The following is a 26905-nucleotide window of genomic DNA, read 5'->3' as shown; positions in this document are numbered from 1 at the left end:
GTATTTGTCCTTTTGTGTTATATATAACAAATATTTATGATTAATAATAACTAGTTGATCCATTTAAGTTGCATAGATGTTACTTTTCATATAGTTATACAATATTTTATTAATCACAAATGATAATTTTAAATTCAATTAACCAAAATTTTTAGATTATCTTTTGGTCGAATATTTAAGAAGTCATTTTTTAGACACATTTTACTAGGTGCACTATTTTAACAGTGATGAGTCACACCTTCAAACCTTAGTTGTAGGAATGCCCATTTTACATTAAAAAAAACACGAAGGTCTTACGACATCTCATGTAGCGGCTAATGTTGACGAAGTTAGCGCTCACCACTACCGGGCCTCTCCCCTCCCTGGCCAAAATCTCGGTCCCTCCAATTCTGCTATAGTTCGTTTGCCATCAAAGCGAAGAATTCACAGACAGAAACGAAGAGTGAGCAGGCGGGAGAGCTCAAGAATGGCGTCTATTTCAATTATATGCATCTATGGTAGCGTGTTGAGTATAGCGTGAGACCTGGTGATTTCGATATCAAATCTTCAATGGAAACGGAGCATCCGGTAACCGTTGTTTCGAAATGGGATCAGTTGCCCCGCAAAGAGAAGAGGAAAAACATGAAGAAGCTCAAAAGGAAGGCTGCGAGGAAAGAGGGCGCAGAGAAGGAGAGAACGCGGCTGAATGATCCAGAGGAGCAGCGGAGGATTGAATTACAGGAGCAGGCCGAGGCCGAGGCTGTGGAAAAAGCCAGGAAGGATTTTGAGGAGCACGAGAGAATTTGGATTCTAACTCATCAGGAAGCCCAGTTGAAACGTCAGGAGGAAATCCAGACACGACTGGTAGTTATATACATAATTCCTTTTCAATATATATCCCAATTGAAAATCCAGCCTCGCCTATGGGTTTTACCGGCACGAGTGTCATGTTAGATTCACTAAGCCTCAAACTTAGGTCATTCCCATCACTATAACTCAATTTCAATGCTTTTTTGAGTGGAGACTCCGCTTTGGAAGCTCTAATGTTTAATCACTTGAGCTAGCCTATTCCACTAGCCCCATCTTTTAAGAACTCGGTAAATCTAGATTTTTTGTCTTTCAAGCAATGCTTAGAAGATTTGACTTCAGTCGCTTATATCTCTATTGTTGGTTTGGGGTTTCATTATGATCACTTTCCCCTTTACTGTTCCTTGAGGATTTTGCTTAATCCTAGTCCTTGCCAAGACATAAGTGGTTGAGGGGCTTTCTTACGCCCATCTTCACTTTTTCCCACTTAGCAATAATGGGCTTTGCCTGCTCATTTGCGAGTAGAAGGGTTTGGTTATAGTCACCTAAGGGTAGAGAAGTTTGCTTAGGTTTGCTCCTTTCCTATATCTAATTTACAAGGAAATTAAAATGAAGGATTCACATTTTTTGCAGCATTGTTGAACTGCATTTATAATTTTTTGCAATAATAGAAAATGCTTTATGCCTTACCTATAAGGTATACCTATTAATTTTCAGGAGGGGCAAGGCAGTTTATAGAGCCAAGACTTGGGCTTGGACTTGGGAAAATAAATTTCTTCAATAAGACTTGGTGTTTGTAAAAAATATAAGATATAAGAATTGTTTTTAATGTTTTGTTATAATGTATTCTTTTTCTGTTTTCATCTTTATGTTTTAGCAGATTTGGCTAGACTGAGCAAGAATCCACCCAGACTTACTCGGCTTGTGGCATATACTTGTTGAGTCTCAACATTATGTAAAGAAGCATTGTTTTTCGTTCATATGTAACTTAAGGAATTCTCCATTTCACATTCACAGGCTGAAGAGGCAGCTAAGAAGGAAGAAGAAGAAAATTGGGAATATGTTGAGGATGGACCGGCGGAAATTATTTGGCAAGGAAATGAGATCATTGTGCAAAAGAAAAAGATCAGGGTACCAAAGGGAAAATTAGACGTGAGTACAGTAGCAGACATATGTGATTGACCAACTCTTATGAATTTGAGCCGTTTGGCATGAATTCTATGTTTAGTTAGACATAAAGGTCAAATATACTTTAGATATCTAATATGGTGAAAATACTGATGCTATTTTTTTCCCTCAAATTCAACCAGCAGTGATCATGGTATTATTTGCTTGATGCTAATTGTCTTTGTAATTTAGGAATGGAAAGACATTAAACTCATTATGTTATTAAATGCAGGATTCCAATCGTCCAATATCCAACCCACTTCCACCTCAACGTGATGCCTTTGACGCTTACAACAAACTAGAAACTCCAGGTTTCAAGGTATTTGATGCGGTTGAACAACAAACACCAAATTTTGGAACTGAACAGGTAACTCCACTTTTGCTGCATATCTTAGAAGAATGACTTTTGCTAATTTTCTGTGTTATGGTTCATTCTATACATTTTAGCATTAAACTCAAAAAACCAGCAATTAACCCCAAGTTATCACCACCCATTGCATTCCATGCTGGTTCCTGAGTTTTTTTCAAAAGGAGTTTTACATCAGATTTAACATCAGCTTATGAAAGACTTAGTCAGATACATTTGCACCATCTTTACCCTGCTTTCTCTAAAGGAGCTTAGAGCACTAACATCTACCTAGCACGTCCTATATCTAAATATAAACATATAAGTCTCTATAACATTTTAAATGCATTCATTTACATAAAAGAGTTTCAAAATGCCCCTGCATCTTTTCACGTGCTCGCCAGCCAAAAAGATCTTGTCCCTGTTCGAGCTGCATTACTATCATCCTTGAACTGTTCCTTCGAGGCCATCCGCTTCAGACATGCCAAACCAATTCGTCTCTTCTGCAAGACCTGCACAAAAATCTTTCATCCCCTTCATCCCATCAGCATTAGTAATGTGCAACACACAAGGGTTCCACATTGGCTTCCAGCGCTTTGTTTCTTCAAAAAGCCCCTACGAATTTTACCATTTCTTAGCAAAATCTCAAAATTTTCTGAAAACCCCAATACACTCAGTCTAAAGATCACAGTGGTGCTTCTTGCCACCCCTTGTTCGCCTTCTCCGAGGAACTGGAACAGTAAAATCCCTTTCCGCTTGCATTGTGGCCATTTCATATTCCATTATTGCTTGCTTAAACCTTTTCCAAGCTCTGGCAATTTCTGCCTCATAAGCTCCCTTATCTACCTTAGCCCACCAATACACAAAGGGCACTGAACCAAAGACTTGTCCCTCCTCTTCACTCTCAAAGCAAACTGAAATCTCTGAGCCTATTCTAGGGATAGCCCATTCCAAAATAGAGTCTAGCCCTAGTGGCATATAGTATCTTTGCAAACATTTTACAACCCTCTTCACCATTATACTGTCTTTACCAATCTTTAGACCCCACGCGATAAACATCAAAATTACATATAAATTCACCCGCCATTTTCATTTCTTTTCATGAAACTGACTACCCATAACCTCAAGAGCCGTATCAACAACAACTTCATCCCTGATTTTTGACAATTCAGTCACTCTTTCCTTACTGACCGGGCATCTGAAGCCTTTTTGCTGTTTATCGGTGTCCAGAGAAAATGTGGCCTCCATTTCTATACCTTTTTGCAACTTACCTACACCAAAACTTCTCAGAAACACTTCCTATGCACCCAAATCCTCCGCATATGCCTTGCTTTTGAAGGCCAAATCTATCTTTCCCAATTGAAATAAAGGCCATATTAAATGTTCAGCTTACATCAATCATGATAAGTTGTAAAAAGGCGATAAAGCTTTTGACACACCCATTTTCACACAGATAATTCACTGGTTTACATAATGTCCAGAATCCAGATTAACCATAAGACTGGATTGTGTAACCAACTTTTTTGGCGTAATGCCCGTAATAAATACACACGTCCATGATCACATCCTTATTCTGCCGATCATCATTGCATAGTGAGCCATCCTTTCATATGCTTGGCTTTCTTAGAAACGAAAAATAAATAAAGGCTATCTTACTCCACCCTAATCATTTTAAGGTACACTTCATCTGACATCATTCTCAATTTGAAAGGGCTGAGAAAATTTAATTAATTAAGGACAGACAGTCCCAACGGTCATCAACAGACCGTTCTTCAGAAAGGAATAACCACATTACCAATCAAATTTTAGAGAACAAAAGTTCTCTATCTTTACTTCATTCTCTTTTTCGAAGGATAAAGCCCATTTTAATAAAACTTCAGCTTCCATAATACCCATTCTCTGCACATGACTAATTTTGAATACCCTGAAGCAATTGAGCTCCTCCACTATAGCATTGATTATCCCTTGTAGATGTCAGGCTTGGGTTTCACCTTTCTGCATGGCCTGCACAATTATTTGGGAATCACCTTTTATGTGAATTTTCTGCACATTTAATTTTTTGTCCAACTTAAGAGCCAGTAATGCAGCTTTTGCTTCTGCTATATTATTTGTTCCATCTTTGAGTTTTTGTGCAGCAACAGCTATCCTGTTTCCAAGCCAATCTCTCACAATGACCCCAACACCAGATGGACCTGGATTGCCCTTGGCAGTCCCATGGAAATTAAGTTTTGTCCATCCATAATCAGGGAGCTTCCTTTTAACCAATTTCTTATTTCCGTCTTGTGGGCCCTTAGAGATTGGCTTATTCGCAAACATAATTGTAATACCTGGCCATCCTGACTGATTTACTTTATCCATTATATATAGGGAATACTCGGGTTGAGGTGTCCAATAGTAGCACACATCACATCTTCAATTGGAAGTTAAATTCTGTTTTTAATCCTTTTTAGGGATTCCTCCTTATCTTGAAAAATCCTTTGCTTGCACTCCTTCCAAATCTCCCATTTTATAATTGAGGGGCTAATATGCCGAACTTTAGATCAAACTATCTTTCCTTGCTCTATAGGCCAGCTAACAAAAACTTCCTTCAATGTATTATTTTGCAATGGCCCTATCCATCCTAGCTTGGACCTCACCATCTCCCAGCAGTCATTGGCAAAACTGCATTATAGTAACAAATGATCCACATCCTTCACAACCTCCCCACATAACACACATTTAGTAGGTCCTATAAAGCCGTATTTCTTTCTCCTATTCCCTGCTAGAATTTTTCCTTGAATCGCTAGCCATGGAAAGGAGCCAGCTTTTGGTAGACAATTTCTTCCCAACATAACTTCGTTGGCCAGTTTATCAGATTGATATCACTAGCCATCAATCGATAACCCAATTTTAATGGATACTGCCCACTTTTTGCAGCACACTAGATTAACCTGTCCTCCTTTCATGACATAAAAAAATCTTTGCTTTGAAAAACATTCTGCATTAAGGCAAGTTGCTGATCCGATAATCCCATATTTTCCAAGCTTCCTCATCCCAATTGCTGGCCAAAAGTTCTTCTCTTTAACTCCATATAATCACAAATTTTATCTCCCCACCTTCAAGTGAGCAAATTCTTAAGATCATGATACTCACCATTTTCTTTGAGAGCAGGGAACCTATTCCACGAGTCATTCCAAAAGGATGTCATCTGACCATTTCCGACTTGCAAGTTCAAGTGATCGGTGCTTATCTCCCTACGACCAAGAATACAATTTCACATAGCAGATCCCTTTGGAGGATTCTAACATGCTAAATTATCATAACAAATAATCAATTGGAAATACTTCAAATAGCATTCATTTCAATGTAACATGAAAGGCAGTTATAACTAACTATGCAGTTAGCGATTTTCCTTTTGACATAGCAAGTAAATGATTAACTAATCAAACTGCTTTAGTCTATGCACACAGAAATAACCATTTCATCTAACAAAAATTCTTAACTAGAAATTGCAAGACATTTAAAATGAAATAAAGTACCCGATTTATAGATGATTGCAAAAGATGTTGACTTTGAGTTGTACAAGCCTTGACTATTGGAGGAGAGGAGAAACATTGCCATTGGGCTTAACAACCCAACCACGGACTCTTAAGTATCCTCACACAATCTCTACTGAGAAAGACCCTCCCTACTTTGGGAATCAGGCTTGGGGTACCACTATCTAGCCACTGAGCATCCTGGTGTTAGAGTTTTAGCTAGTCAACTGACGAGGCGTGGACATCTTCCATCAACCTATCTTCTAATCACTAGCACTTTGACCTCTAGTGATCACAGCAGCAAGCATGCCACTAACCTACCTTGGCCAAGGATTTTTGAGGGCGCTGTGTACTCGATCACCCACCGCTTGACTTGACAACAAAACTAAATTAAGGACTATCATGAGATGACACGTGTTCTTTTATTGATATTACTTTCTTGTTTGGGTTACTGATGATTCCTTCTTTTATCATGCAGGGGTATCCTTTATTCACACTCTTCATCTCGACCATACTAGTCTTCCTAGATGATTCATCGGGTGGATGTAAGAGTAATGATAATCACAACCAATAATCTACCTATCTGGCCTTGGCTTATTAAAGAGAAATATGAAATCATATCTTAATATGTATGGCCAACTTTTTTACCTTTCTGGCATTGGCACATAAGAAAAGAAATTTGAAAATGTTTAAACATATATACATATAATAGCTTGTATATCCACCCAATCTGGCATTGGTAACACAATGACAGTTCCATTAAATTTGTTTAGAAATCAACCATTTGACTTGCCAAAAACACAATGGTGTAGAAGTACGCTCTTTTCAAATATAATTCTCCAGGATACAGAATCCTCATCACAGGAAGCATATAGAAAAATACTCCTGTATAAGTCTGCTCCGTTCTGGCTTATATTTCAGTAATACTTTCAGAAAAATATACATATTGCATTTCGGCTCAATCATGCCATTCATAACAGATCATTGTTTCATTTACAATCAGTAAATAGCATAGGACAATATTTAATGCTTCAGTCATGCATTACAATGTAATTACAAAATATAATTGATTCATATGCAGAGATAACAACATGTCTTGATATCAGTTGGATTTGCACAAATGCATAGCTTTGGTTGATGCACAAAATGCCTTTTCCATGAGGCTTCGAATAGCAATGATTAATTATGTATTGATATAGAGCTCCAATGCAACGCCGATGTGGTGCATCAATTGCAGGAAGTAAATATCGAGAGCAGAATAGAGATCAGAAATGAGGAATTAATTATGTCTCAATTTTCAAAGAAGAGAAGATATATACAATCAAGAGCCATCACGTGAAACGTAGCCTTCTTAGCTCTTTTACGAGCAAGATACAAAGGTGGCATGAGTTACAAGATTCTTTGGCCATCGGCTCAAGCAATAATATTAATATTGATTATATGGCCATCCAAAAATAAATAAGAAAGGCCGATGAGGGCAATATAGAAATGTGGCAGCGCAAAGAGAAAAAATAAATATTGCCAAGAATTATTACTTAGTACACTAGTGTCATCTTCCACCTATCTATACTTGTGTACGTATCTACACACGTGTATGTTTACGTGGTATATTAACAACGTATTTAACATATACATCATATATAATGTGGACACATATTTATGTCTAATACATACATACATACATACATACATACATACATACATACATACATATATATATATATATATATATATATAGGTAAATGATATGACACTAATGACTAAGGCATATATATACACTTAAATGATATGACACTAATGTACTAAGGCATGACAACATACATCAAGTTATGAGATCGTCACATATCAAAAGGTATTACATTTTAATTAAATGCTTAGTGTTTTCAATTAAGTGTTCAATTATTGACAAGGTAGCTCATGGTAGTCCTTAACATATTCTTGATTGCCTAGCCATTTTCCCCCTTAGCCTTGGGGGTTAGGTTTCATACATGTCGACTCCTAGACGAAGTGGTGTCTCTTGCTGAATTCCTTTCTTGGCAATGCTTCCTCCCTTCGACGTACTCTTGCAAGAAGAAAACCCTCCACAATAATATCATATTCTTCAAAATATTCAAAATTATTTTAATAAGCTTTTAATCGTAAATCACAACGACTAACAACCATTTCACTTTTCATGAAAGAATAACCAACTTTCCAATATTTCAAAATAGCAATCTAACAACATCTTAACTGATAACTATCATGTCATCTTCACATGAAATTCTAATGATTAACCATCTTAGTATTTCACATGATCATAACCAATTTTAACTGTCATCTGACTTCACACGTAAAATCATAACGGCTATATGAGTAGTTTAAAAATTTAGCAAAAATTGGGATATACCAAGGACTCTAGATTGTTGAGATCCTTCTAGGGTCATTTGTATCTGGATATTTAGCTTTGAGGATCGTGACCCATAACATCTCTGGGTTTGAATAGATTCCCCAAACCAGTTTAGCATCTAAGGCCAGATTTATAACTTGCTAATTCTTGATGCCCACACCACCACCAGCTTTGGACATGCATGCATATTTTGTCCCAAGCAATTAGTGGGATCTTATCGTCCTCATTAACACCATTCCAAAATAATTTCCTCATTCTTTGCTCCAAATATTTTAAAACTTTTAAGAGAATTTTAAGACAAAAGAATATCCTCATTCTTTGCCCCAAATTTCTTAAATTAAGAGAATTTTAATATAACTGATGGAATAAATCGGTATTATAGAGATCACAAACTGTAGCATTAGAATCCTTCCTGCTGAAGTCAACTACTTGCTCTTCCATCTTTTCAGCCTTTTAACACAACTATCAGTTAAATCTTTCCACAAAATTGACCTACACATACATTCAAATAGTGGGACACCTAGGTATTTACTAGGCAGTGTTCCCATTTCAAGAGGTTGACTTTAGCTAGAGACATGTGCTAACTAGAGTTTTGAGGATGTGGTCTGTGGACGGCTTCTCATTCTTTGAGTGGACACTTTTGAGAACACTTGCTGCATATAAGTTGCCTTGGGCAATCCTTGGGTAGGTAGCTGTAACAAACGTTTTTTCATAACAAAAACAAAGACAGTTTATAAAAAGATTCATTGAATAGATAACTTAATTCCTTTTCATATGACATTAACTGTTTTAACTATCAACAATTTTCTGAAATAACTATGTTCAACTGAGGTAACCATATCAATGATCAACTGAAATAACTAGATTAACATTTAACTGAAAATAACTAGATTAACGATTAACTGAAAATAACTGTAACTATGATCAACTGAAAATAATTAGATTAACGATTAAATAAAAATATGTATCTATGATCAACTGAAAATAACTAGATTAACGATTAACTGAAAATAATTGTATCTATGATCATCTGAAAATAACTAGATTAAGGATTAACAATCTTTTCTATATACAAGTAAGTAAATGCTTATCATGGAAAGAAAAAAAAATATCCAAGTATCGTCGGGGGGTTCTTTAGCTGGTTGTGCAAGCCTCCACTTTCGGTAAGAGGAGAAGCATCGACTTAGGCTTAACCTCTCAACCTTGGACGGTACTTATCCCTACACAATCTATTGAATTAGAAAGGCCCTCCCTACTTTGGGATCAAACTTGGGATATTCTTAGTCCAGCCACCAGAGCATCCTGATGTTTAGAATGACCGCACAATTATGAAATGGACATGTCTGCATAATTGACACCATTGACATCAAGTGATCATTAGATGACAAACATGCCTTTGAACTACTTTGGCCAAGGATTTTTGATGGGTTCAACGACCCGATCACCACCGCTCGACTTGACAACAGGTTACATTATTAGGGACGAGCATGAACTATTTAATAAAATGTTTTTAGTTCATTATATCCGACTTTTATTCTCTCTCATCTGCAGATTTCATGTCACCTCTTCACCTTTTCCATGGCTATACAGCTGATGAGTCCTACGTGCTAAATCTTAGAGCAATCTGCTCTATCCGTTGGTTCTCAACTGTTTCATGATTGATATATATATTTATTCTAGCTTATCACAATCTGTGATTTGAGAAAAATATTCTTAAAGATTGTAGAAATTATTTTAAAATTCTAATCTCCATTGGCATAATGATTTATGGATTCATACTATGGTTACTTGGCTTTCACTTGCCATGAACAAAGCTAAATTAAAAAGAGGATCAAATCTGTAATATCAAACAAGATATTATCATGATAAATAATGTAGCTTACTACTATGAAATTCAATGTTATTGCACCTTCTGTACAAGGAAATCAAATTGGAAATATTGGTTTCGGGTGTTTCACATAACTTGGACAATTTGAAGATAATGTCTCGCTGAACACTCAACTACTTCGCTACACCTTTACTTGCAGCTCCAACAAAAGAGTACTCACATTTTCCGGTAGATTGTTTGAATGTGCATGAAATCGTGGGAAGGATTTATTGAAAAGATATAGATTGGTATTAGCAGAGATATCAACACCAAGAAGAAAGTAATCGGGTGTTACGGAGGAGGCGGAAATGATCACCGAAAATTGTAGCATGAACAAGGTAGTCAGGTGTTTGGAAAAAGATGTCCGACTTCTTCTCATGGCTTCAATAAAAAGGAAAATGACGTGACTCCTTGGCTTCCGTAACATAAGAATATTTATCAATTTAATACGCCAAGTTTTTAATCTGTTACAAGCAAGGAAAAGAATAAAATATGGAAAATGAGTTGGAAGGTTATAATTCAAATATTATTATAATTTATATTTATATATCTTCATATAAATATATTAGTGAGGTGGCATTATTTTATTATAAGAAAATAATATAATGGTACCACTTCATTTTTATATCTATATGTACACACACACATATATATATGTACATACACACACATATATATTATAATAATATGGTGAAAGATCATTTAAAATCCTTTGAGGTACGTTTTATATTTTAATTAAATTATTTTATGTTTCTTAAATTATTTATTTAATAGCTCATGTAGGTCCCACAGATGTATCTTGTGTTGAAGTCATTAGGTCTTTACCAAAGAAGTTTAAGATCACACCTGCCAATCCTATTGACTGGACTAAGCAAGTATCCCATTCCGATGATCCTGTTTAGCAATGCTTCCCCCCTTCATCTTCCCCTGCAATCACCTATGAAACACTTCCACCATAATAACAGTTGCATAATAATTTTCATATAAACATTTAAAAAATTTTAAATTATTAACTATAATTCCAAAATCAAGCAACTGCTAATCATCATATAACAAATAATGGTTAACGACCATCTCCATTAACAATTAATACAACAGATATAAATAACTACCTACTTCACATGATCATGAAATAAAAATCCGTTAAATCCAATGGCTATGAGCAATTTTAAAACTAGGTCAAAATTTGGGATGTAACAGCAACACATTTGGATCAAAAGCATGGTGAGTTTGCTTGGCACGCATCGAGGAGCCCTCCATTAACTCTACTAGGAAGAGGTAGAGGGAACCTTTTGAACTTTGTCAGATACAAAAGATCTGGAGATGGGATAACTTTTGCCCCTACGCTCTTAAAAGCTCCCTAGGGTGGCTTTTGTGGTGACGTGGGAACATAGATGGACCCCACGACAAGTACCAAGGATCTAGTAGATTTACCTTTGAGTATGAGCATTAGTATTGAAGAAAAGCACTTCAGATTTATTCCAAGTGATATGTTGAAAGCAGCACTAAACCTGTCAATTGTAGATTTAATAATATTAGCCACCTGAACTGTAGCTTCACCCATCGTATAGTTGTAATCCACAAATTGCAGGTGGGATGAAGGGTCAATGCCATCCACCACCTTAATACCTTTCCAGTGTCCATTGGTTCTCATTTTAGTTATAAGTCTACCAAGCACTTCAGCCAAAATAATAAACAAAAGGTAGAAATTGGTCACCTTGCCATATGAAGGTAGTTGTCTCAAAAAACTTTGAGGACTTCCTCACTAGAATCGATAACCTAGGGGTCTTGACACTAAACATAAAAAATCCCCGTAAACATTATCATATGTTTTTTTAAAATATTAACTCAATTATCATTCTGTATGTTCTTGTAGTCCTAACCGAATGAATAGCCTCATGAGCAACAACAACTCCTTCATAAATAGACCGGTTGGGAGCAAAACCACTTTGTTTTGTGGAAATCATAGAAGTCAAAACCGATTTGAGTTCGTTAGGCGTTACTTTTGCAATAACTTTGTAAATAGTATTGCATACAGCAATAGGTTTTTAATTATCAAAGGATCGTCTCTCTGCATTCTTTGGGATTAAGGGTAAAATAGTATTATTAAAACCTTTAATAATAAACTCACGAGCCCTTGACTCCTTGACATCTTCCCACAGTTTTGAACCAACAATATCCCATGCCTTTTGGAAGAAGATTATAAGAAAATCATCCAGCCCTTGAGCCTTGTCACTACCTAAGTTAAAGAGAGCACACTTAACTTCCTCCACTAACACTAACTTCATTAGGTTAGCATTTTGTGCTTTAGAAATGTAGTAAGTAATGACATCCAAAATACTCAAGTCTGTAGGTCTTGTAGAAATGTCCACAACAAAAGTGTTCGAGAAATATCTCATTGCCTCCCAATTTTATGGCTCCTTCCTCCTTAAGGGTATTGCCTTCATTATCAATAACAAGAAATAGTCTATTATGAGATCTTCTTACATTGACTATTGTATTTCTATCACCCTCCTTTAGTTTCTGCCTCCAAAAGGCATCTTCCCTTGCTAGGATCTTTGCATATTTCTTAGATAGATCTTTCTCTTGGCAATATTCCTCTCCCCCCATTCCCTCAGCTATAACTTTGGTATTTAACACCTCAAGCACATATTCTAAATTAAACTTCTCAGTGAAGATATTCTTAAATTGTTCTCTAGTCTAGATTTTAAACTTTTCTTTTAGAATCTATAGCATTTTGAAAAAAATGAAGCCTTCATGTTATGGTAAATCAATGTTGTTGTAGTTGCATTACACAGAGGAGATGAAAACTCCTTATATAGATTTACCATGGTTACGGGGAGACTCGTCTACCCCTAAAAGTCGCGTCTCAGAGATTTTTCGCGTCTCTAGAGACCTCAAAAAAGGATGTGACGAAGTCTCCTGAAGTCTCCTCATCTCCCAATCCAAAAAGTGAAGTCTCCCCGAAGTCTCCTAATAAAATATAAATATAAAATATAATATTATATAATTTTATATAATTTTATATATTTTAACCCTCATTTTAATGTTTTCAATGCAAAAATTAAGACCGATGAGATACAATATTGTGATCATGTGAGTTTTGAAATATTTGACTCTATATTATTGTGACATTACTATTGTTATTTACTTTAGTCTTTTAGTTTTACAGTATTACTATTTTCAAATTTTGTATTTAGTATTAGACTTTTTAAACTATTAAAAAAAAATTGCCGTCTCCAAGTACCCCCGTCTCCTATTACTGAAAAATTGCCGTAACGGTACTAGTACTAGTACCGGAGACCTCCAAGTTTCCCCGGTGACCTTGAGATTTACAAAGACAATGTTTCTAAAAGAAACAATCGTGAACTAAAGACATCAAGAAAAACTACCTAATAAACTAAAGACTAAGTAATATGACCATTAGAGAAACATTACAATATTCTAATACCCTCCCTTAATGGTCATTGTCTAACTGCTTGCCTTTTGGTCGCAAATTTTGCAAAACATTTTGCGGCTGCTGAGACCCTCTTTGGATTTGCAAAATGTAATGACCAAGAAGCCGAAATCGGTCCAAAAATGAACAAAGAAAGGTGTCCCCTTCTTTGTAACAAGCGGCAAGAGCTTGCCACTGAGATGAGTCTACCACCCTTGTAGAACAAAGCAAACATCTGATAAAAAATCATCACAAAGCATCCAACTTGATGTAGGATAATCAAGCTTCTCTCCCCTAGAGACAGAGACAAACACTGAGAACAACTAGCACAATTTTGAGGAAAAATCGACAAACCCTCTAAACTTTGCAGATGAGCATGATGCCTCAAAATAGATTGCAAAAAGCCATGATTTTTTAGGGGAAAAATCAGAAAAAGTAGACAAATTTTGAGGTGAAAAATCGATCAAAACTAGACAACAAAATCTAAGACTTTAGAAAGCATTGTTTTTGAGGAAAAAACAGTGAATCCGAATAGTGAATTTTTGAGGAAAAGATAATTTTTGAGGAAAACATTATAAACCCAACAGATAATTTTGGAGGAAAAAATTATAAATCGAAAAGAGAATTCTTTTCAGTGAAACTCAAAGACTCACACCCCCCTCCAAACCTTGAAGTACCCATCCCCAAGACGTCCCCATGTCGGGTACTTGGAGTACCTGAGTACCCCCACCCATTCTACAAACATGCCATTGTTGGCATGGGTACGTGAATTCCTATTTGAATTTTGATTTTTGAATGTTACTATTGAGTGTGTACTATGTTACTATGTTGAATGATCAACGGTTCTAGTTCGTGTTTGCAATTTCTTATGTTAAAGTATTTCAATTTTGTATGTTATACTAAAACATCATTTCATAACTGGCATTTCAAGTTCTATATGTATAGTATACAAAACCCCTCCCTACCTTGTTGTCCCCTCGTCGCCGTCTCGAAATTGAGACCCATTGTCCCCCTATCCCAAAAACTTGTCCCAATGTCCCAACGTCCTGATGTACCTTTGTGCTGGTGTTGTACACATTTTTTAAGGGAAATATTTATGAAAACTTGTCAAAATTTTTTCAAGGGAAAAAATTATGAAAACCCATTTGAAGTTTTTTAAGGGAAAAAATTATGAAAACCGTTTAGGAATTTTTTTAGGGATAATATCATGAATATCTATCAGAAAATCTTTGCGACAAAACACGAGACTTCGCATGGTAAAACAAAACTTGCAAGTAACAAAATGCATATGCAAGCAATGTGCAAGGACATGCAACTGACATGCAACCTTAAAATATTAGAGACTTTTTTCAAAAACAAAAATCATGCAATTAAAACCCTCAACTAGGCCTGTGATTTTCAGCAAAAATCTTCATAGGCAAACCACAAAATTTCATAAAATGCCTCCAACAATCTTTGTTTCAAAAAAAAAAAATTCGTGGAAAAATTTCTAGATTAAAAAAGGCTCAAATTTTCCTTAAAAAATTCGCCCAATTTTATAAAATCCCATCGACCTACTCTGTACCATGTGATCATAAATCGTATTGTTAGAGTTGTATTAAATAGAGGAGATGAAAACTTCTTATATACATTTACAAAGACGATGTTTCTAAAAGAAACAACTGTGAACTAAAGACAGAAATAGGAACTACCTAATAAACTAAAGACTTTTCTAAAGGAATCCACATCCTCTTCCTTGATTTTAGTCTCTTGCAAGAAAACCAAATCCAACCTTGCTTGATCAAAACATCTCTTGATCAGGCGAATCTTGTTAGGAGCACTGCAATCCCTAACATTCCTTGAAGGACATTCATTGCTGCTGGGTCTCAAAGGTTTGGTTTGGTCTGGTCTGCAACATTGCCCACAATTTCTAGTTTCATTCTTGTTGTCCTTGCTCCATGCCTTCTCTTCTCGCCTATCTTTGGATTGGTTAAAGAAGAGGGGTTTGTTCAATCATACTATTTTCTATAATGCCCGTCTTTTCAAAGAAACCAAGGTCATCACTATCCCCATCATCCTCTTGGGACCCATAGTCAGAATCCGAACCTACCATATTACCTCCACTATCTTGACACTGTCAAAGAGGTTTCCAGAATCCAGATTGGGGAAATTTTGATACCTTTGAAGATAGGTTCCCTGTCACCAGTGTTAGAAGCCACTATAGGAGATGACACATAAATATCCACTGGAATTTCACCCCTTTCAGACCATAGCTGGTCTCTGCCTTTATCCCCAACAAGGTTATCCCTCTAAAAAGTACCTGGAACAACATCAACAAACAAAGATTCTCTTGCAACATCTTTCTTTTGAGATTGGGGTCCTTGACCAGAATACTTTTTCAAGTCCTTCGTAGTTTCTTGTAATATCCCAGTCGGATATTCTTCCTAATTTTACCACAATAATTTTCAGAATATAAATAGATAAATTATGCAATGAAGACCAACAATATTAACCAATAAATGCTCATAGAAATTACCCAAATCATTATTGCATTATAATATTCAACAATACAATAAGAATTGAATTGTAAAAACAGTGATAACAGTCAGATTGGATAACCAAATTTGAACTTAAAATGCATTTGTGAACTCCATTGCGAATTCATCATAGCTAATGAATCCGGACTATGCCCAATCCACCCAAGAAGAACATGAGGGTTTGCGTCCTCAGATCCTGAATAGAAGTTGAAGCTTCCTTAATTTCTCCAAGAGAAATCTCAAAACCAAATTAATATCCAAGCATACTGAAAATGAACTCCTCATCTTTCTTTTATGCTCATAACGGCTACCCTTCAATTTCCTTCTCCTGTCCTTTCGCCTTTTTCCTTCTTGTCACCTTTAACCCAATTTATAATACTAATTTGACCCATTTTATAAATTTGCATTAAGCTTCCTTAAGACAAAATTAATATTTTATGAATTTGACTTCAAAATTCTTAATGTCCCAAAAAGGAGCCATTACAAGTCCTTCCTCCTCAAGATTGCTCGTCCTCAAGGATTCGGTACCACAGTCCCATATGAATCTGCAAGTAGCCCAATCTGAATATTACTGCTGCACTTATCTGTTGCACTACTCTGATTAAAATTGCTCCAAGCCCAAGATTGTATAGCAACTCGTCATAATCCTCAAAAAGTAAACCACTCATCCTATCAACTCTCGGATCCCAAACCAGTCTATACATCTGACCCTGAGATTAGATGCATATCATCCTACCATCTTCTCTAGAAATAATCCCATCACTGTAATCTTGTGGCCAAGTGTCAACACTCGTGTGTACTCTTGGGTCCTAAATCCTTCAATCAATCTCATCCTCATCATGTAAATTGGTAGGATCTTCCTCCTCCAATTCAAAAAGTGGGTTATAAATTGTCCAATCAGCATCAACCTCAAACAAAGAATTATCTACCAGCTGAAATTGATCCAAAATTTTGTTGATTTCTTGTGGCAGCTATCCAAGTCATAGATCTGCTGAAAGCTATTCAGTTCCTTAATCACTTCCTAGAAAAACTCATGCCTTTCTTTATCCTCCTATTCCCTGGATTGATTGGTGACAATAATCAAATTTTCTGTTTCATTAAGAGCAACTCGTGTATTATCCAAGGCCTCCCGAGCATCCGTAAGCTACTTATTGAGCTTATTATCCTCGTCCTTTTTTTCCCTTAACTGACCAGCATAATTTTCAGCAACCTTTAAAATGCAATCTCTGTCTGAAAGTAGGCATAAATAATCTGATTTCAAAGATTCCAAGGCTACTTTAACCCTCTGTGAATCAACAATATAAGAATCTCTTTCCACTCCCATTGGCCTCTTTTCCATTTGTGCCTTCATGTGAAGATCCTCAACAATCTTGTGAGCATTGTCATGGCTCACTAAGGCTGTAACAATCATATTTTCAGCGACTTTCAACTGTTCCTTAAAGAATTGGTCTCATCGTTGTCATTATCAAGAGAATTTTCTGATTGGTCATCCAAAACATCATAATCCTTGAATGTCATCTTTGTTTGGTCCTCTAAATCACTATCATGTACAAGTGAATTGCTGATATAAGAAACACATGATTCATCAAATGTCTCAAACTTCCTGTTTGATTGATTTGTGTGCCACTGTGTAAAAGCGAAGGTGCTGTTATGTCATTAAACAATTCCTCATGACATGAAGTTTTGTAATCTTCTTTAGAGATATGCAACATGCTTTCACATTGAGTGTGATTATCCTTGATGGAATGCTTGTCAACTTCAATCTCTAAATCACTAATGTAGAGTTTTGAATGTCCCTTACCTTTGGCAATAGATGAATCCATGTCATCACCACTCATTATGTTACTTTGTGGGGGCAAAATGGTAAAATTCGTATCATCTCCAATGCTGGTCTGTATTTCGTTGGCTATCCCATCATCACAAACATGATGAAGTGTCCAAGTTTGGTTGCATGTCAAAAAAATCTGCTTTCTCCTTATTTGATTCTTGCTCCTTTTTGGAGATCCTACAACCTGTATGCTTGTGAAAATAGCTCATATTCAGTCATAACTTTCTTGAATATTTCAATTTTATGCTCAATCAGTCTTTTGGAGAATTTGTATGCAGCAGGTGATATATTATATTTCTTTCTCCAGATACACAACAAATCAAATTGCAACCTTTTGCAAATTTCATCATTTCTCCAAGGATCAGCGACATAATAGTGTGGATGCAAGTCTTCATATTTTCTAATTGGTACTCCCTGATTTGAGTCAAGAAGCACTGGAACAGATAAAGAATCAAATCATTACATTCAAGATCCATCATAATGGAAAATGATCTGACATTTGTCATAATTTCTAAGATCTTAACCTGCTTAACAAAGGCAAAATATTTGTCATCATGTAACCCTTGAAATTTTTTCACTATAAGCTGCAAAACGTTCCTCAACACGTCATCATTATAGGCTGCTATAGGAGGTGTTATCCGAGTAATCTCACCAAGACAAGAAGCCACTGCAAGTCTGACATTTTTATTTGGATGTTCCATAAACCTATTCTGAACCAAAGCAAGCATTGAGGACTGCAAAGCTCAATTAAGAGAGGTCCAATCTGATTGTTTAACTTTTGATAGATGTGAATCTGATTCTTCTAGTTTAGAAAGGACATCATTGGAATTTTTCCCAGACTCTATTTGTAAGCCAAGAAGATACAAGCAATTGCCTACTTCCTTTTCTTTTTGCAGAGTCCTGAAGTTGTTCACCATTAATAGTGTCATTGAACTCTTTAGAGAAAAGATTGCTTTTCAATTTCTCCATTGTCCTTATTTATTTTGCAAGGATTTGCACTGCTGGTCACAAAATTTTAACTTCACCACACAATGTCATCGAGAGTCATCCTACCACAGTTGGTGCTACTCAAGAGAAGTTTGATTAGCATAATCGTGAAGCAATTATGCTTATTAAGCTTTCAGTTACTGATGATCAACTGCCTCAAGTGTCGTTTGGTAGGATAGCTATAGAGATCTGGAAAACACTGAAGGATCTCCACAAGACATTAGACAACATTAGAGCTTTTTTTTTGAAGAATCAACTATTCTCTATTATTATGGATGAGCACGTCCTTACAAGAACATCTTCTAAAGATTAAGGACATTAGAGATCAGCTTGAGGCCATTGGCTGTACAATGGAGGAAGAGGATATGGTGGTCATTACTCTGAAAAGTCTACCACCATCCTATGAGCACTTTATTGAGATGCTCAACAATACAACAACTAATGTTCACCTCAAATTTCCAGATTTGTGCACCAAACTTCTGCAGTAGGACCATTGGAAACAACAGTTTGGTAGCGGTGTACCTTCAACGTCCTCTGAACAAGTATTTTCAGCCAAATGCTTTCACAAGGATAAAGGCCCATCTCAGTCATCCACTCAGTCTAAGGATAGCTTCAAGAAGAAGCAACTTCGGTGCAACTATTGCCACAATTCAGTCATGTGATCCAAGAATGCAGGTCTTGCATTGCTTCTGAACAATAGAAGCAGGGAGGGTCTCAGCCACATGCCAATATTGCAGAACATGCAAAGCTCATTGATCAGCCCGAGTATGTCTTTTACACCTTTTGAGGATTTGCTTGCAATTTTTTCTGTTTTGAAGTTAGACTGACCATAAAGGGAGCGTATTAGAGTTAAATCTCTCTAATATTGTTTCTCTCTCTTCTGTAGATTTACTTCAATATCTTATGGTCAATATCTAATGGTCACTCCTCTTCTATGTTTTAATATTCTCTCTGTTCAATATGAAAACTTTTTCTCTCTTTAGAATGTTTCTATTTCTCTCTCTTTGTTCGTTATAGAAACATTGTTCTATATGCTTGTATATATAGATCATGTATGATCTTTGTTTTATAATACATTCATTATTTTACTGTAATAGACACCATGTAAAAGGGAAGTCATGGATTTTTAAAGGGTCACTGGTTACCCTAACCCGTGAAAGGACTTATTTTTGAAAACTTTCTCTAACTTTCTCCTATCTTCATGGATTGATGTTCAATCACTTCAAAAAGATTGTAGACACATAGTATCACCAATTCCAATTAGTTACACACCATATTCAATCTATAACAATGAGAAATATGAGACTGTAATAGCAAAAAACAATTAGAAATATGGAACGGTCCTACTTTTGATTCCTTGATCTTCTTTAGCATCTCTCCTCCAACCTTGACCCAAAGAGGTCTTTTCAAACCACTTACGACCACCTACAACTTCGTTCAACTAAGTTTCAAAGTAGTTGATTGGTTAAAAGTAACGAGAATTGAAATCGGATCGGAATCGGCAAGGCCGAATCAAATTGTGAATTGGCCATGAATCGGAATCGAATTGGCCATGAATCGACAAATTAAAAAAAACCCTTAAAATTTAGCAAGTTATTTCATAAACCCTTTATTGCTGATTCAATTCACCGATTCAAAAAAAATCGTTTGACTTGAATTGAATCGCCGAATCGCGTGAATCGCCGCGATTCTTGTTATGCCCGGCCCGTTAAACACCATAATGACATATCTGTTCAAAGTTGCAAAAGTTGCTAAGCAATTTACAACGTTTTTGCACCTTTTACATTTATGGATCAAATGATCCCAAATCTTGCATAAGACCTTATAAAAATGAAAATAATAACTCTTAGACCTCATTTTTAATATTTCTACCCCTAACCCTTTGACTCTGTTTGACCAACCCAAGGCCTAATGGATTTCCTTGAACAAAATGGCTAGTGATGCCTTACAAATGGATTCAAATGGTCATAATAAACTTATCTAACCTCAAATGCAATAGAAGTGGCCTTCCCTTGGCCATATTACATGTTTGGGACCGAAATTGGTCATGACATCTCATAGTGCTCCTGGTGCTCTGCACCAGTCTTACACTATGGTTTTGAGTGTTTATAATAATCTTCTCAATCAATATATTGCTTCCAAACCTTTCCCCTTAACCAAATCATCTTCTTTTCTGTGAGTTTCAGTGGGTTCAACTTCCTCACCTTTTTTCACTACGAGGGGCTGTGTCCACTCTCCTATATCTGAATCCAACACAATATAGTCAGGGATCTGGTAACATTCCTGCGCACGGACTAGAATCCTTGGGTGGACAGAAAAATCTTGTTTATCTACAACTTCCTCCGATAAAACAAAGTTTCCTAAGCTGTCACAAATCATCTTAAATGTCTCCACAGCCCAATATTCATGAGGCAGCTTTAAGAAGCTCTTTGACCTTCTCTTTGAAGGGATCAAAGTTTGAGGTTCAGTCTCTGACATAGATTCCTTTATAGCTATCATGTAAAGCCCTCCTTTGAGAATCCATTCCTTATCATGTTTAGAGGAACAAGTAACGATAAAAAACCTGTTGGCCATCATTTTTAGATTGCAATTGCTCCCCCATTGATCTTCACACTATCTTCTTACCTTACTCAGAGATGGCCAGGGGCTCGTCCATTTCCAAATAAAGGCCTTTTTTTTCTAAGAAAGAAATGGATTCTAACCATTGCCTATTATTGATTAATAGTGAAGAAGCCCTAACATGCATAACATTATTGCTCACTTGTAGAGTCTTTGATCACATCCTGCTGCACTTTGGGCCGCCAGAACATTCTTTCAATCTGCTGAAAGTTAAAAGTTCCTCTTGATTAGAAACAAATCCCCTTGAGAAGGAAACATTTGCTGAGGTTTCATCCATCCTCTACCATTACCTGCCATTGCATCCTCCACTCTTACACCTGTGCAATTTTAATTTGCAAACCCTTCTGTCACCTGTCAGGATTGTTCTGAAAACATGATTGATTCCTTCTATGGAAGGGCCATCTCCCTCTTGGCCAATCCACATTGTTTTTGCGATGTAGCTGGCAAAATCGTGCACTGATCACTCTAAAAAGAAAAATCACCTGTATTCCATCTAAAATGCTCATTTGCAGTCGACTGTTGCGGTCCTCTCATTGCTAGTTAGGAGCTGGTTCCCAAGTGTCTCACAGAAAATGGCTTTGTGTTTTATAAATGTCTTTTATTAGCTCACTTTTTCAGACTACAAACCCAGAGCAAGGGAGACTAATTATTTATGGTACACAGTTAGGGTTAGGGTATTTTAAATATCCTTTTGATTTGAATAATATTTCTCTTGAATTTTAATACGTACAGAGTGTTTAGGTAAGAAGCAGAGGCCTAACCCTAACTAATAGGCCACACTTCATGATATAATACCATTGTTCAAGGGAAAACCATATGCTTTTCACATAAAATCCCTTAAATGATAGTGAAAGAGTTTTCTTAAACTCCTTTGTAAATTCAAAATTCTTACTGTATTAAAACAAAAGAAGAATTACATCTCATCCTTAACACAGAAGCAGAACTTAATGTGGAGGGAAAAATGACAAACAGCATTAGAGAATGGAATTGCTGAAGAGTAACAACAGCGAATGGAATTGCTGAAGAGTAACAACAGCAATATCTCTCATCAGTACTGAGGTGTAATATCACCTTCGTTGGGACCTAGGGTTTTCCGGATAAACAAATAGCTATTATGGATAAGACGGGGAATTTTTAAACATACAGTCTACACTCTACTGTTACTGTTAATGTGCAAAAACTTGGATAACCCTATGTTTTATTTCTGACTGATCAAATTTAGATCAGAGATTTAACAAGTTTCATCAGTAAGCATTAATTTCAATATTAGAAGTATGTCAGATTGCACAGAGGTATAAGAATGATCCAATTGAAATCTGTTTGCAAAATGGATTATAACAGAGATTAATCTAGCATGCTGCTTATATAACTTGCGGCAAACATTCAAGATATCTGGGACCGCTATGAGAGGGATTGCCTGCATTTGAGGTGATTGAAACACCTTTTATTTGGCCCTGTTACTTTGCATGTTTTAGCAAATAGCTTGAATCTTCCACCATAATGATATACAATGTTAATGAAGAGGACAATCTTGTTAGTGTTTTGTAGCTCTGTGAGAGATCATTCTCACCTGTGGAACAGCTAGAGTTTCTTGTTTGTATGTGCTCGACATTTTAGAGACACTGCCGTGTACTAGGAGAGTTATTTTGTGACAATTCGAGTCAGTTAGACAATGAATTATCACTGCCTAGCAGCTGGCGAGTTTTCTGATTGCATCGTGTATTTTGTTCTTCATGGCATGTAATTTTTGGTGTTTCCATCTTTGGAGTTGTTCTGATATGGCACCATGGTTTACTCTTGTGCCACCATGTCTATTCATTGGAGCAGCAAATTAATAAATAATGAGTTGGCACATAAGTGTGTCCGGAGTTGATTCTAGCCACCGTGTCTACTTGTGCCACGATAATTAATATAGGTGGAACTGTCGTCTGTTGATATTCATGCTGCTTGGAGCACATAAAGAAAGATAGTTTTCATTGTCTTTTGGTGATCCTATAATTTGTTCATATTCCTTAGTGGAGGATGAGTTTTTGGTTCTTTTTGAAGAAACCATTTTTGGTTATAGATGATTGTTGTTCTGAAAAGATAGTATCATCGGAGCTGTTGGGAAGATAGAGCGCGACCTCTGAAGTTTTACGGACATAACTTGTTTGTTGATATTACCTCAGGGATTATATGTGCATTATTCTGTTGTGTATGATATTGTGTGTGAAGAAAGGCATTCTGTTACTCAGTGCTTTCTGCGAGTGATTGTTGAGTGTTAACAATCTCAGTGAAGGATTCATTCCAGATGAAATCTTGTGAGCTTTGCTTCAAGTTCCATTATTTTATTCAATGAAGAAGATCTTTTCATGTGGCTGGGTTTTCCCCTCGAGAAGGGTTTTCCCAGGATAATCTATTTTTTCTTTTTCTTTTGGTTTTGAGCTTCAGTTCATTGTATTTCTATATTTTCTGGTTCATAAAACTTAACAAATCTTGTCTGATTTATCACATTCTGTAAATCCAGTTTGCCCACCATCAAGTAGGATTGAGAAAGAACTGGAAATCATGCACCCTTCCACCCAATTGATCCATTACTCGGAAAAATCCAATTTACAGGGCACTGTTAATAGGATTTTTCTTCCTAGAAAATCATAAGCAATAGCAAATCAACTTCACCATCATTATTCCTCTATTAGTCCCAATTGAAGAATGAATGGCCTCTCAAGCAATTAGTACTTCATTAAGGATTTGTTTGCCTTTGACACATACATCCTGTATGCTAGGAAGCCACAATTGCTGTCTTGTGGCCATAATTTTGTATGAACTGTTGCAAAGAGATATGGGGCTAAAGCTTGTCAAATCTGAATGCATTATATTCTTTTGAAATCAGAGGAAGAAAAGAAAAATTGGGATCTGGCACATCTTACTTGAGGTTCTAGATTCTTCCAGCGTCGATAGCAGATCTTCAATAATAGTGTCTCTAATGTCCCCAACTAGGACTTCACTTGATTTACCCTAAAAATTTCAAATGCGGTATGGATTATGCATCTAAATCAAATCAATTTAAGAAAACAATGAATAATTTATAATATATTTGGTTACATATTCAAACCCACTTCCCTTCTCTTGTAACTCAATTGTAAGGACAAAGAGTACTTGTCATAGGGGGCTTGGGTACCAATCTACAAGTGGATTGCCTCAAAGTTTCCAGAACGCATTCATACCCATCTTGGGAGTATGCCTTAGCTTCTCTTCGGATTCACCTAACTTGTAAGGAATTACTCTAGACATTCCCTACCATCTTCTTGTCCTCAAAAGGGCCTATAGCAAGAGACTAAGGCATATGTTGTCCTCAAAAGGGGCTACAGCAAGAAGGGATATGATATGAATATACCAACGTTAAATAGATTATGAATGAATTATATATATATATATATATATATGTATATATATATATATGTATATGTGATCACAATTAACACACACATACGCACACACTTCTGATTCATTAATTTAAAATCTAAATTGTTGCCAATGCTATATCATAGAAGTGGACCAAATATTGGCCCCTCGTTAGCTTTTAAATATTTATATTTGGTAAAGCTGTATCAAATCATAGGTAATTTACAGCATACCAACGATCTTTCCAGTAGTTAAATATGATTTATTTCCCTCTGATCGCTTCCTTGCAATCAACAAAGAACATATTTTATATTTCCTAACTCCTCTCTCCTTTGCTGGAATGTGTTTGAATCTTATCTCATGTCTTGCATGTGGGAATGGTTGCCTCCAATGGACTTGTCTTTCCTTAAATACATGTAACAACTGGTTTTCCCGGGTCTAATTTTAACATCTATCATAAGCATAGAATACAGTTTTAACTTCGACTTCATAAGAAGGCAGTTACATCATTCATGTTCATGTGAAGAAGAGTACTGTTAAAGTCAGTTAAACAAAATTGCTTAACTAAATACTTGCAATACTTTTTAATGAAATTACCTCAAAAATTGAAATCACATACCTTGGAAAAACTGAGACTGAAATTCATCTAAGTATGCTTCTGCAACCACTCGGGTTAGTCCACAGATATAATATAACAATTTCTCAAATCGACTGCTATCTCAAAAAAAATCATTTGATGAATACCACTAAATACCATTATAACTTAAATTAGGGCATCAGATATCATCTTACCAATTAGGGCATCAATTACCATCGGTTTATTTAGGGCTTTTGGTACTGCTTTACCACTTAGGGTTTCCGCGACCACAGATTCAATTTAGGGCTTCTGCGACAACGGATTTATCTAGGGTTTCCGCGACGACGGATTCAATTTAGGGCTTCTGCAACCACGGATTCAACTAAGGTTTCCGATACCACGGATTCAGTTAGGGCTTCTAATACCACCATATCAATTAAGGTTCCAGCTGTCACACAATCAATTAGGGCTTCAGATTTCTTTTCCTTCCGATTGCTTATCTATGACAATTTCTCAAAATTAGATAATTACTTATATTCAATATTCATTTATATGAAGTAAAAAGATGATAACAATGATATACCTCAATTTAATCTTACCTTCTCATAAACAAAAATGATAATACCTGTTTCCGATAGACAATTGATTTCATGGCTTATCTCTGTTTGACGCATATCTAATATCTTGAGAGAGGTGAAACATTGCCAGGGGCTTTACCACCCAACCTCGGACCACAATATATATCCCCACATGATCTCTAACGAGAAAGGTCCTCCCTACCCAGAATTGACAGGGAAAATCTTACCATTCATTGGGCATCATGATTTATAACATGCCATACGACTTGGTAGCAGGAGATCATTATAACAGGAATATGCATGAGCTATTATTAATGATATGTATTAAAATGTCATAACTGATATTACTGATTCTTGTTGTTGATGAATCTTTCCTCACGCCCCCTCAACCTCATCAGGCCTCCAAGCCTGTGATTTCCAGGTGCTTGTTTAATAATTATCAAAGTGGAATTGCATGAGTTAAACACATTAGATTAGTTTGTGAATTTTCAATTTACTGATATCATTCTTAATTTTTTTTATCAGGTTCATCTACACCTCTCACCATCAACAGGTCATCAGACCGGTGTATTCTCGGTGCCTGAACCATTACATCATATATCCATTTATTAAAACTTTACATCCTATGAAATTCCTTGGTATTCATAATTGATTACTTTTTCTGTATATTATCTGGAACAAAAACATTTCAAGATAAAATCTACAGATTTATGGCGTGTATGGTTTGTTATTGAAATAATCTATATTCAAAAGAATCTCAAGTGATGGTTTTCGGTATTACTGGACAAAGGAAAACAAGATTATATAAGCACTAATACTTCCACAGTTGGCTTTCATTTTTAAACAGTAAACTGCTTCATAAGCTATTGTGCATACAAATTCTAAGGCGTTCTTGAGTAGTCAGTAAAGGTAA

At 36.1% G+C, this 26905-nt stretch overlaps 1 protein-coding gene across 2 annotated transcripts in view; it reads left to right on the top strand.

The window, feature by feature from the left end:
• Positions 1 to 270: 270 nt before the first annotated feature.
• Positions 271 to 26905, top strand: part of LOC149535102 (Zinc finger C-x8-C-x5-C-x3-H type family protein) — a 134603-nt gene continuing 107968 nt past the window's right edge. For both annotated transcript variants that reach the window (XM_089802989.1, XM_089802988.1), the window contains exons 1-3: positions 271 to 843; positions 1804 to 1938; positions 2186 to 2320. In XM_089802989.1, coding sequence (XP_089659115.1) covers positions 550 to 843; positions 1804 to 1938; positions 2186 to 2320 — 564 coding nt within the window. In that variant the 5' untranslated portion in view covers positions 271 to 549. The remainder of the gene's footprint in view (positions 844 to 1803; positions 1939 to 2185; positions 2321 to 26905) is intronic.

Source organism: Cupressus sempervirens, chromosome 10 (assembly GCF_028749045.1).
Source record: "Cupressus sempervirens isolate cs-2001-9-10 chromosome 10, ASM2874904v1, whole genome shotgun sequence".
Taxonomy (NCBI): Eukaryota; Viridiplantae; Streptophyta; class Pinopsida; order Cupressales; family Cupressaceae; genus Cupressus; species Cupressus sempervirens.
The sequence above is the reverse complement of the archived record's forward strand: the minus strand, read 5'-3'. Positions and strand labels throughout refer to the sequence as shown.